At 53.5% G+C, this 12,971-nt stretch overlaps 1 protein-coding gene across 3 annotated transcripts; it reads right to left on the minus strand.

Annotated features, from left to right (window-relative positions):
- Window positions 1–6,301: 6,301 nt before the first annotated feature.
- FOXJ1 (forkhead box J1) lies at window positions 6,302–12,892 on the minus strand. Of its 3 annotated transcripts, none has more exons than XM_088176500.1 (3): window positions 12,678–12,892; window positions 11,401–11,926; window positions 6,302–8,704 (listed from the first exon to the last, which is right to left on the minus strand). In XM_088176500.1, the coding sequence occupies exons 2-3, from the start codon at window positions 11,896–11,898 to the stop codon at window positions 7,904–7,906; spliced, it is 1,299 nt and encodes a 432-aa protein (XP_088032626.1). In that variant the 5' UTR covers window positions 11,899–11,926; window positions 12,678–12,892; the 3' UTR covers window positions 6,302–7,903. The 3 variants fall into 3 exon arrangements, with proteins under 3 accessions (XP_088032626.1, XP_014744672.1, XP_088032625.1); XM_014889186.2 differs by having other exon boundaries at window positions 11,401–11,957; XM_088176499.1 differs by lacking the exon at window positions 12,678–12,892 and having other exon boundaries at window positions 11,401–12,524.
- Window positions 12,893–12,971: the final 79 nt, after the last annotated feature.

Genomic DNA, 12,971 nt, shown 5'->3' on the forward strand with positions numbered 1-12,971 from the left:
TTCGAACACGGCACCGCTCTGTTGTTCAGCAACGGGAGTTTTCACCACCACAGGCATGAGGAAGTGGCACCTGCTGGTGGGGACGTGACAGTCACTTCTCTCCAAGGACAAGGTGTTCAGGGCGTTGGCCACCCAAAATACCACAGGAAAGAGAACAGAGCCTGATTAGCAAGGGGGGAAACTGAGGCATAAAAGGATTTTGCTTTGCCTGCTCAGGGCTTGGCAGCGAATTGCTGGATAGACGCAGATATACCCCAAGTTCCTATTTCTACTAATTGCCTTTATGGTGGCAAAGGTCATTGCACAAAAGTGTGATCTTGACAAGATTTGGAGAAATTTAATTAATAGTAGCTCTTAAAGCAGGGACTTTCTGTTCGCTGCATTGGGGCTTGGCACTGCTCACCCCAGGAACAGTTCCTACATTAAAATATAGTGTCATTTTATAAATAATAAACCATTTCATTGAAAAAAAAAAATATGCCTGCTCTTGTTTCCCACTGGCAGGGTTAATCCTGCTCGTGCAGGAGAGGACAGTGAGGAGGGGATGCTGGAGATGCAACAGGGCAGCAGCATTCCCGAGCTGCAGGAGCTACCTGAGGATGCAGTGAGGGCAAAACAAGATTAATACAGCCAGGAGCCCCCAGAATGGCTTTGCATTTGATGTAGGAGAGGAGGGACATCAGAGTATGGCGGAGTCAGGATTAACTTAAATTTACAAACCTTCCATTCGGAACTGCAGGGCAGTCCTGGACTGTGTTCCCCCATGGTGTGACCCATCAGTACCTCAGGCTACAGGAACATTTGGGGACACCATCACTGGTGTTCCCTCCTCCCCAGACACAGCCTGTTCTGTCTCCCCTCTGGTCAGCTGAACAGAAAAAGTGATAAATCTTCAGCCAAATTAATCTTCAGACAGAAAACCAATAGCTCTGAGCTGCCTGACAAGCCCCCAGTTTTCCCTTCCAGGAGGGGTTATAAGCAGGGAGCCCCTGAAAAACGGAGTGAGTGTGCACAGACAGGGTACGGGATGCACCAGGCACATTCCCTTGGCTGTTACGTGCCCATGAACTTGAAGGGATGAGACAGGAACCAAATCCACCACAGGACTTTGCCTCCCTGGTAACGCCTGAGCCCTTCTGACTTCGCTTTGATCCTGACCCGGGTCCAGAGCACTGCAATGTGCCACAGGGATGTGCCCTGCTCCCGGAAAACCGGGTCCGTGTGGGACAAGGGCAGGGCTTGGGCTTCAGCAGCTTCTCAGCCATTTCTGAGCAGGGCCGTGCCAGCATTGCTGCTGCAGGGAAGGAGGTAGCACAGCTGGAATTGCCCTGAAACAGTGCCTAGCAGGGAAATCCCTCAACAGCCCTCCCAGCTCCTTGCAGGAAGGAGCTCAAGGCAATCAGCCCTCCAAGGCTGGCCCCAGAAGCCCCCCCAAGCCTTCAACTATCACAGACCCAAGCTGTGCTCTCCTTCCCTCTGGCTTTATTTGCAGAGGGAATTAAGGTCCTGCTGGGAAAACCTCCCCTGTGCTCTGATAACTGCCTGCAGAGCCAGCTCTAAATGGCTTTTTGTAAATGAAAGCCCAGGATTAACGAGGTTCCCCTCATCACTGTTTACTTAATGTTCTTCGAGAGTGAGGGGAGCAGGATAGAGACCCCCTGCTCTCGGCAAGCCCCTTGGGCCACCAAGGAGCTGGCACATATTGGCGACCTGCAAGGTGCCACCCAGCACATGGCAGAGCCTCTCTGGAGCAGAAGGCTCCCTGATGGGTTTGGGATGGGTGGGATGTGTGTGCATGCAGCAGGAGCCTTGGTCCAGGGCACAGGGCAGCTCCAGGGCACTGTGTTTTGTGAGCTGGGGGCCAGGCTGGGGGGTGATGCTCATTTTCCTCCTATGCCACGTTGCTGGGGAAGGAAGGGGGGTGTTTGCCATGTGGGTTGGTGCTGGGCACACATCCCCCACGTGACAGGAATGGGGAGGCCATACAGGGCTGCAGCTGGCCTCAGCCCCTGGGCAGGAATTCACTCAGGGATGGCAAGGAGCTGACCAGTGAGGCCATGGGGTCTGCTGAGGGGTGCAGGTCCAATGAGCCCCGTGCAGAGGGGACTCTCCTCGGTCGTCCCTCTCTGCCTGCAGCAGGACAAGGGGGTCCTGCCTCTGTCTGCTGCACTCCCAGGGACTGGAGCCACCAAAGCTGCCGTGCACAGCTCCGACCTTTGGATGTTTGCACATTCCTGCCTGTTAATGTGTCTCGTAACCAAAAGCTGCCAGGATGCAGCATTACTGCCCCCAGCACTTGCCAGGCTGCCCCCTCCCGTTCCCCAGCTGAGAATTGGCACTGGCCCCGTGAGCATGGGAGCATGGGCTCCCTAAAGGAGCAAAACCTGCCTCTGGTAGGAGTGATGAGCACCCCACCTCTTGACACCAGCGAGCCCCAAATGCTCCCAGAGCTCCTGGGGCAGGCAGCAGTCACCTCTCCCAGCCAGGCATGGGGAAAAGGAGCAACTGCTTCGGAGCAGAGCCGTGCTTCCTTCGGTGCCAGGTTGGCACGTTGCCTGCCAGCACGGTGCCAGGCCAAATTCTTTGCGATTTCTAGGTCAACACTCGCCTCTCGTAATGCCCTGAGCCCTCCTGCTGCCTGTGCCAGCCTCCAGCCCAGTGGTCCCTGTGCACAGGATAGGAGCATCCCAAAGGATCCACACCTGCCACTGCTCATCCTGGCTGGCCCCATCTGTAACCCCCCAATATTTGGCCCTCGTTGATCCAAACTGGGCCATTCCCTAAATGCCTGGCTCTGCCCACAGCAGCACCCATAGGAGAGCTGTGTCCAGGGAGTGCATAGCCTGCTGCCTGCCCCTGTTTCCACCCTTTTTGAGGGGTTTAAGACCCATCCCAAGGAGTCAAAGGAGTGTGTTTGCTTTGGATTTCTGAAGCCATTTTCTCACTGTCATGATGGCAGTGAAAAAAAACCACAATCTCAAGATATGGGATGGTCCTAACGCTCCAAACCTGGAAATAAATCACCTGGAAAAACAGCCTTTGTAAAGAAATCCCCGTGGCCCCGGTGCTTGTTTGCAAACCGGCCAAGTTTCGACCTTGGCATGACGTGGTTTCCCAAAGAAGGAGGCGATGCTGGCACTGCTCCGGCAGCTCAGCCCCTCCGCTGGGGAGCTGGATGTGTCCCCCCATGCCCACAGGGACCCCTTTCCATGGCATGAGGCACCCTGGAGGAGCAGGAGCCCTGCGGGGCTATAGCCCCCTACCCGGGCATGTATCGAGGGGGCAGTGGAGCTGAGGATGAGGAGGAGGAAGGGGCAGCCGAGCGTGTCCATGTGACGGCTCTTACGCAGGGGTTGCTGCATTGTGGCTGCGGCACTCCCCCCCTCCCTGCCGCAGGGCAAGCCCCGGCCTGCCGGGACATTGTGCCAGCCGGGAACAGCCACTGGCAACAGCCACTGACCCGTCCCGGGGCTCCCTGGGGCGCAGAGGGACGTGGGCACCCGAGGGGACTTTGGCTGGATGTGCTCCCCCATGGCAGAGGGTGCAGCGCCCCACACACCGAACAAGAACAGGACTGAAATAGGTGCGGGCGTGCTCCAAAAGTTATGCCGAGATAATCGGGATAAACCCACGTCAGCCCTGCCTCAGTTTCCCCATCAGGCTGCTGAGAGCCATCCGGGCTGTGTGAGTGCCACAGGTCTCGCTGGGCTCTGCTGGCAGTGCGAGGTCACTGCTGGAAAAGCAGGACGGGGGCTTTGTCCCCCTCCCTGTCCCCCCAGCGCCCCTGCAGAGAGGGGTTTGCATCCAGCCTGATCCCTCCCGGCAAAGCCATCCGAATCCGGCCGTGGGGCTCAGCACAGCCTGTCTGGAGTTTGCTGTGGCACCTCCACCCCTTCAGGTATAAAACACTAAAAAAATCAGCACCACTGGGCAGGGAGTCCCTGAGCTGTCCCCAAGCCCTGCCTTGTGTGAGTGCCAGGCTGCCCCGATGTCATCCCCATCCCATCTCCACCAGGGATGTGTTGTACCAAGTACATCTCCCTGTCCCAGTGTGGTTCCCAAGGGATTTCACATCCACGTGAACTCCTGGATGCATGTTTGGGAACCTGGCTTTTCCTAAACTTTGGAGGTTCATTCATTGCTATGCAAGGCGAGTCCATTCCCTACCCTCCTCCATCCTGTTTTCCCCCTTCTCCCCCCTCACCACTCCAACCAACTCAGCCTAGGATGTTAAAATAGGCTGAATTTTTTACGATGAGAGGGGAAAAAATTTTTAGAAATCTGGGGATGAAGAGAGAACCCATGAGCTGTGACCTCCTCCAAATTCAAGGCACTAAATCCACACAAGGAAAACAAAAGGCATCGAGATTAGCATTTCCAAACAGAGCAGAGATGGCCCCAATCTTTGAGCTGTTTATTCTAAGGTTGATTTTCAATATTTAGGATGATTAGCAAGTGAAAGCCGGCTGTTGCCAGAATGGCTCCATGCCAGCCCCACACTCAATGGAGGGAAAAGAAAGACACGGCAAGAAAGGGAGAGAAAAGAAGGGCTTATGTGTATATTTTTTTTCTCCTTCTGTGAACGGGAGATTGGTTTGAGGTGTCAATGTTTGCCCATCAGGGAGGGATGATGGATGAGAGGAGGGCTGAGGAAATAGCAGAAATAAATAATAAAGGAATAATTGCCATGTGCTTAATAACCAGCTGGGGAAGGACCTCACTGGGGCATCGAGCTGAGCTTGCAGAGAGTTTTTGGAGCTGAGTTCTTCCCAAACCCTCTTTGGTGGGTCCTAGACCCTAAACTCAGCCAGCTCTGAGCCGGAGTGCTCCGAGTTGATTCTTGTAGCAGGGGGGACTCTGCCAGCGCTGGGTCCCCAAGCCATCACTGCCCCTGTGCCGGGCGAGCCGGGGCAGCCCCCGGGGCTGGACCAGCCCCAGCCCCGGCTGCAACCCCGCTGCCACCGGCAAGCCCGGGCAGGTCGGCGGCTGCCGGGTCCTGACCTCGCTGCTGGCACCGAGCACAGCCCCGAGCACAGCCCCGCTTTGTGTCCCGCCCATGGGAAGAGATGCCACCACCCAGAGCACCCCCAGCTCCTGCACCTCCTGCCTGCCGCTTGGAAAAACACAACCCCCTCCGAACTATCTCGCTGAAAGAAAGGAAAATTCACATCCAAGTCGGTTTGGTTGCTTTCAGCTGCTGAACAAAACGGGGTTGTTTCGGGCCTCGCCTGGTGCGTCCTTTATATTCACCCTTTCTCACTTTAAACCCCTCGACTGGCTCCGGCAGGCTGGAATATTTTTTCCTGGCAAGGTTGCTTTTTTCAGTCCCCTGGCAGGGTGGGGATGCTGGAGGCTTCTCTTTTCCAAGGGTTTTGAAAACAGTACTACGTGTTTGTGCCTGGCAAAACAAATTAAAGAAGTGGTCTGAGGGACAGGGGAAGTGCCAGTTTTTGCAGCCCTGAAGTGCCACCAGTACTGGGGTAGGGAAGAAAGGAGCAGCTCCTCCAGTGCTTCCAACAAGGAGCTGAGAGGAGGAGAAGCCAGGACAAGGAATTCCTTAATGCCTTCTGGTATTCATGGCCCCCAACATCCCAAAGCTGAAAGGAAAGCCCAGATCTGCTGCTAAATCCCTCCCCCTCCTCAGACACATCAAAGCTGTTCCCCCAGGGATAACTCTACCTTTTCCCAAGGTCAGCATCCTGCCTTCCCAGCACGAAGCACACACAGACCAAGGCAAGTTCTGTCCTGAGCCCAGGTTATTTTAGGTTGGGATTTGCTGGATTGGGAGCAGCTGTAGCAGCTCTGTTTACTGGAGTGCCTGGTGCTGAGGGGATCCAGCAGATCACTGGGGAGCTGATAGCCAAGAGGGATGGGATCTGCAGGAGTGGGTGCACCCAAAGCACCAGGCTGGAGGAGCCCCAAGCAGGGTCTGGAGAGGGATCTCTGTGCAGCTCCTCTCCCCACTCTGTACCCAAAAGAGCTCTGAAGCCACTTGGAGCATCTAAAGGGCTGTGTGGAGACACTGCACCTGTCAGCCCCAGGAGCTCCCTGCAGGGCCAGGAAAGGCTATTCCCAGGGCTGAGCAGCTCCCAGGGCTCAGGACACCCGGCATGGCCAGCCTTGTGTGTGTAACCATTGTCTCACTGAGGGTGGTTTGTGCCTCAGTTTCCCCACAGGGAATTGCACAGTTGTGCAAGTGGGTGAGAACTCCTGCGTTCTGGGACTGAGTTTACAAGCAGGGCGGGGCTGGGGAAAGGAAACAAGGAGGCAAAAGGGAATTTTTCTTCTCTTTTTTTTTTTTTTTTTTTTCTTTATTATTATTTTTTAAAATTTGTAAATAACTTTGCATGAAAAAAAGTTAAATTGCACAAGTATCTCTGTAGTTCTCCAGCATAATCCCCAAAGCAGGAAAACAGAAGAAAAACAGCAAGTAAAAAGAAACATTGTCAATACAAACAACTACACAGACCCCAAAGCCATCCCTAAGTGCTTTTGTAACCAAAACAGAATCTAATTAAAATCTTCCATTTCTTTTGCCAAGCCTAAGACACACCACTAAAATTCCAGCTTCTACTTGCTCCTACCTAATGGCTGCTCTACCTCTCACAGCAAAGCAGAGGCAAAGAATCTGGTTCTTGAGAGCTTCAAGTCAAGCAGAGTTTGGCTCTGCACCCAAAAATATTTCCAAGTTACCTTGCACTGACCCCACCACGCTCTTGCTGCACATCGAGCCAAAGCTTCCCTTCGTGTGGATCCTGATGTCTCTCCCAGCTGGATGGGACTTCATTTCCACTGCTGTCCCCAGAGCCTGCTGCATGCACAGTCTTTGGTCTGAGCTCCTGCATGGAGCCTGAATGTGGATTTCTTTCCTGCTCAGTCCCACCTGGGAGTGTTCGGTGTGGAGTGGCTCCATCACCACCAGCTGGGGGCCAGGCCATGGGGTTTTCCTTGCACTCAGAGCCTGATGGAAGAGCTGGAGAAGGGAAGAGCAACAGTCCAGGACCAAAAAAACAGAGAGGGGATATATCAGTGGGTGAAAGTGAGGGTTCATGGTGCTCCAGACCCTTTGGCAACTGCAGCAAGGGTTTTGGGTACAAAAAATACAAAAGATTTTGGGAGCGTCCCAGTCCCTGCTGCTCTTCTCCTGCCAGGGCCAATTCCTGGATTCTTCACAAAATCTGTTGGTGCAGGAGTCCTCCCTTGTGTGGTCTTGTTTTACAGAACAGTGAACACAAAAGCTTTAAACAGTGAAAATATAAAACAACTCTCAAACTGCATTTCCAGCCTTCCCCACCCCCCTTAAGAAATTCTAGTGCTAAAAAATATAGATTTCTTTGAATATATAATATATAATAGATTATATAAAAACATCTAAAGAGGCACACTTGCTGAGTTTATAAACCTTTTCTTCTTCCCTAGGCACAAGTCAGCTGGGATGTTGAACTCCAGAAGGGACCTGTATTTTCTTACCAGCTAATTATCACACTGTACCTACCAACTGCACTGAGAGAGAAAAAGGAAAGACAGAGAGAAACAGAAAGACAAAGAGGTGTGAAAATTGCACTTTAGTCTATCAAACCCTAAGCCACCAGGAATTTCATGTCTTAGATGGGATTTCACAGGTAATATTAGCCCTGATGGAAAAGAACCCATCATAATTCACATTTCTTTTTTTAAGTAAAATGTAAAAAAATAAGTAGTGTTAACATTCTTCTCTTGAGAAAACTAGAGACTTCTGAGGTGTCCTTTGGAGACACAGCAGGCAGTTCCTGGGATGGTGGATTTTTTCCCTGGTGTTTCTGGGAACAACCTTACAATGAAGCTGGTAAAAGTCACCATGGGCATCTCTAGGAAATCTTGTCCCTTGTAAGTCCCAGCTTGGGCAGAGCATCTCACAAAAGCCTTACAAGAGGCGTGCCAGACTGCTCAGGTTGATGACATCTGCCAGCAAAGAGGCATCGATGTCTTCAAACACCTGGTCAATGTTGACACAGTTGGAGAGGTAATCACTTGTCCCTTCATCCCAGGGATGCTCCAAGAAAGTCGTGGCCATGAGGGTTTCATTAAAGTCCAGGCTGTACTGGTTGGAGTCGGTGACCACTTGTTCCTGCCCCTGGGGACACTCCATGTGCTGCCCTTGTCCTGTCCACTCCAGGTCACACGTGACAGGGTTGATGGAAGGTGGGAGCTCCATATCCACCAGAGTGGAGAAGTCTCCATTGGGGTTGGTGTTAAAGACAGTTTCCCAGTCAAAGACACCTTTGAGTGATCCCAGCTCCGTCTGCTCCTCCTGGGTCATCAGGGCAGAGCTGGGAAGCCTGGACGCCTTGGCCGTGGGCAGGGGCGAGGGCTGCTTGCTCTTCTGCCCCGCTTTGGTACCCACTGGGCTCCAACTCTGGCTGCTGGTGGTTTCCTCAAACTCTTTGAGCAGCTGCTGTGATGCCAGGCTGGCCTCGAGGATGTTGTTGGAGCTGCAGGAAGAAGCAGCTGGGCTGCCAACGTGCCGAGCTTCTTTCTGGACTCTCCCGGAGAAGGCGGGGTGGATCTGCACCGGGGACATCCTCCGCTTTTTGTACGTCCCATACTTGAGCCTGTTGGCATAGTAGGGGTCCAGCTTCCAAAATCCACCTTTCCCTGGCTCGTCTTTCTCCCGGGGCACCTTGATGAAGGACTTGTTCAAGGAGAGGTTGTGCCGGATGGAGTTCTGGAGCCAAAAGAGAAAAAAACCAAGGCTGAATGTTTGGCTGCTGCCGTGGGACCTACCTGCCTGGGTGGGCTGGTGGAGGTTTTCAGCAAGGATCTTTGGGAAAACAAAGCAGAACTGGCAACATCCAGACATCCAAGGCTACGTGCCCAGCAGAAAGTCCCTCAAACCCCTGAGTTTTCCCCCTTGAGTCTCCAGCAGTTTTCCTGCCTCCTCTCTCATCCAGCCAACGGTGGCAGGAGCCAAGGGGTTCAAGCTAGGACTTGTCACTCAATGGGAAGCTTTTGGGCAGCTCTCCTTGGCTGGAAGTTGGGACTAAGGGGCCTTGGATCATGCAGAGCACTGGGAGAAACTGGCTTGAACTGCTCTAGGCATGGAGCTAGGCTGGAGGAGGTTGGGTCCTCCTGCATGCCAGGGAGGAAGAGGAGGGTCTCTGCACCCTTTACGAGGGGCAGCACATGGCAGCACTGTGGGGGGATGGCAATCAGGGCTCTGCTGACATCCCCCAGTTCAGCTGTGTCTATTGTTAGCATTGAGAGGAAAATATTTGGACAAAGCATAGGCACCATGCCTTCCCCCAGCCAGGCTGGCACAAATCAGATGGGAGAACACGGAGAGACACGTGGGCTGTTCCACCCTGGGTGTCCCCAGAGGTGCCTCCTGGCCCAGGGAAGCTCGGTGTGAAATCACTGCATCTTCATCAGCCATTGCTCAAATAAGCTGAGGGAAAATAAAAAAGTGGGGGGTGGAAGAAAAGGAGGAGTTTCTGCTCCTGTTGAGCTGTTCTGAAACCCTGAATGTGCCTGGAGTGATGTGAATAATCAGAAAGGAAACTCAGTTATTGGGTAAATAACCCAGCGTTGGACTCCACAAAGCCAGGACTGTACTAAGAGATTGGATATGGTAGAGGTGTTTTTTTTTTTTAATGTTGCCTGGATATCTTTATGCTTATTCATCCATAATCCGTAGTGCCAAATAGGAAAAACAAGGCTCAATTGCTTAGAGCTGTTGAAAAACATGCACACGCACACACACACACACACAACAAAACCCTCCTCTGGGCTGAAGCTCCTTGGGTTTGTTGGCTCCTCTCCAAAGCACTCAGCTCCCACAGGAATATATCCATCTCCCCCCCAGACTATGGGTGGCATGACCTTTCCAGGCTGTCTTCACGTACGGGAATCGGGATAGGGGATGAGAACACAGCCTCAACAAGAAAGAAAAGAAAAAAAAAAAAAAAAAGAAAAAAAAAGTGAAAAGAAACAAAAGATTAAAAAAAAAAAAAAAAAAGGAGGGGGGAAGAAAAAAAAAAAAAAAAGAAGAAAGAAGAGGCAGGAACACAGATATTCCCCCACACAATCCAGGCTGTGGTAGCTCCAATTTTACTGTGTAATGAAATTTTACAAGGATCAGAGACTTGAAAGCTGAATTCTCTGCTGCCCATCTCTCCTCCCCATCCCAAACTTCACTCAGCCCAGGCTGAATTATTACTCAGCCAGTCAACATATTTATCATTCCTGCCTGCAACGGTCCAGGGTACCCCCTGCATCTCTGCAGAGAGGGATTGAAAACCTTCTTTCTTTTTTTAATGAACACATTTAATTAAAAACGTTGTGAATGCCCAGCCATGAAGTGTGCAGCAGAAAGTCAACCCGCTGGCACCCAGCTCCTGCTTCCAAATCACTTCCATAGGTCCCCTGAGTGTAAGAGGGGGACCAAGATGGCCCTAGAGGGGGACCAGGAAAGGTTCCCTTCACCATGGTGGGTTTCAAGAGCCACTGGAGACCCACTTGCCTGGAGAGAGGGTGGGCAATGCCTGGGCTTTGCAGTGGGGTTCTCCAGCCCTGCTTGGATGGGCACTGCCATCAGGGTTAGTGACACACTGCGGATTTGGGATGGAAATAACCCCAGTGGAGGGATGAGCCCCCCAGGGTCCCCCAGCCCTGCCATGTCCTAGAAAACCTCATGTGCCAGAGGTCTCCTCATGTGACAGAGGAGGGCAGCGAGTCAAGGTGGCTGGGAAAAGCCCCTGGGCTTCAGATCGTCCTCAAAATTGGTGAGCCTGGGGGCTGTCCCCTCCCCACTGGGGATATGCTTGTGCTAGCTAGGGACAGCAGCCCGAATTAACCATTCTTGGGCTTCCCTCTGCAGGTTCCAGCAGCTCATCCCAGTGATGGAGCCTGTCCCTGAGGCCAGGAGCCCAGTACTCTGCCCTGCTTGGAAAGCAGCAGCATTTCTGCTCAGAATCGCTCCAGAGAGAGACTTGTCCAACAAGTGGCATCTCCATCCCTCTCCCATGCCTGGTTTTCAGCACCCAGGGACACGATCTGGCAACTTCTCCATGTGTGCTTAACCCTAAGGGACTCAGAGAGCTCCAGGAATGTAGGGACTGAGAGGCCTTTGCCCTGAAGCCAAAAGGAGTCTCAGGTGCCAGGAGCCCATCAAGTACCTCCCTGCTCCCAGAATGGTCTTGGGCTCTCTCCCAGAACGGCTCCTTCCCTCTGCTACCCCCGTGGCCATAGCATTTGTGCCCATCCAAGCTCTTTCCCATTCCAGCCCTTCCCCACTGCTGGCTGGTGTCACTCTTTTCCCAGTGGGACCCAGCATCCCTGAAGGATCTTGTCTTGCAGGGTGGAGGTTGTGGAAAACCCTGCTCAGCCCTGCAGGGAGAGTGGCCAAGACTCCACATCTCCTACCTGCCAGGTGGGATCAGCGTGTCGGAAGTAGCAGAAGTTGTCAGTAATCCACTTGTAGATGGCAGAGAGGGTGATTTTGGGTTTATTGCTGGCTTCCATGGCCATGCAGATGAGGGTGGCATAGGAGTAAGGTGGCTTGACATGAGGGTTGGTCTTGTAGTCGATGTCCCCAGTGAGATGAGGGGGCACAGCCACGTCGTGGTGCGTGGTGGAGGAGGTGGAGGAGGAGACAGGCGTGCAGGGAGTGTGGCGTGTGCCCTTGCAGGCCGGGTCAGCAGCCAGGGGCGAGCATGGAGACTCAAAATCAACCAGGCTGAACAGACTCTCACTCATGGTGTAACAGTCCTGGGGGTCTGAGCCAGAGTACAACTGAGGCAGGCCAGTCTGGGCCACTGTGAAGTCCCTCAGCCACATGAGGTCTGGCAGGCTGTCATCCAGGTCTTCCTCCATGCACTTCAATTTGCCCTTGGCTTTCAGTGCTCGGCTCGGCCACGCCATGCCTCCCTCAGTGCTTCCCAGGCTGCACCTGAAGGGGGAGGGAAAGGATGGGGCAGATCCTGCAATAACAACAGGGACAGGGGTGAGGTTCCCCAAGGTGCAGTCTCTCTCTGACAGCCAGAGCCAGCCCTGGGTGTTCCTGGAGCTGCTTGGGTGAGACCCATCCCTGGTGTGCTGTGCAAGGCACCTGCAACACCTGCCCCGAGGGGATTTAGCACCCTTGAGCCTCGGGGAAATTCCCTCAAACTCCTACATCTCAATGTCACCCACTGACCTGCTGTCCAGCAAGCTCTTGGCTGAACAAAGAATCAAAAAAAAACTCACAAAGAACCCCTCAAACAACCAAAATCCAGCCCTGCCATCCCACAAAGTGAGGTTCTTTCTTGGGAGCACACATCTCTGGACAGCTGGCACTCGCAAGGACTAACTCTCAGCATTCCACACCAGGACGAAATACTTTAAAGTTTTCCCCCTCGCAGCCAATTTGTCTCGGTTTGATGCTATTTCTGCTTTTACCTTCCCGTGCTACCCAGAAACAACTCAGGGGTGGGTTAGGGGAACAGGCGGGGTCCCATCCCAAGCACACCCTCAGTCAGAGCGAGGCGGCAGCTTCTGACATTGGGGAGTCCTGTGTGGGGGATGTGGATGTAAACCCGAAATCCCGAGTGTTTGGGCCAGGAGAGAGCGCCTGGAGGGCGCATAACCAGAGCCGCGCCCCCGTGCAGACCCAGCGCAGCTTCCCGTCCCACCGCCCTCCCGACCCCGCCGCATCCCCTTACCCCGTCCCGGTGTCGCCCCGCCACAGGCAGAGTTCACGACAGAGTAAGAAGCTTCTGGAAAACCAGGAGACGGGAGGTAAAAAAATACCAAAAAAAAAAAAATTTAAAAAAAAAAAAAAAAGAAAAAAGGGGGTGGGAAGGAAAAAAAAGCGAAGGGGAAAGAGAAGCCCCGTGGGTGTGGGGGCAGCCTGCGGTGTGGCCGGGCCGGGCCGTGCCCGCCGAGCCGCCGTGAGCCGCGGCCGCCCCGGCGCGGGGTTAAGTAGCGGCTCCGGGAGGCTTCGCGCGTTGCCGCGG

Source organism: Sturnus vulgaris, chromosome 20, assembly GCF_052056855.1.
Source record: "Sturnus vulgaris isolate bStuVul1 chromosome 20, bStuVul1.hap1, whole genome shotgun sequence".
Classification (NCBI taxonomy): Eukaryota; Metazoa; Chordata; class Aves; order Passeriformes; family Sturnidae; genus Sturnus; species Sturnus vulgaris.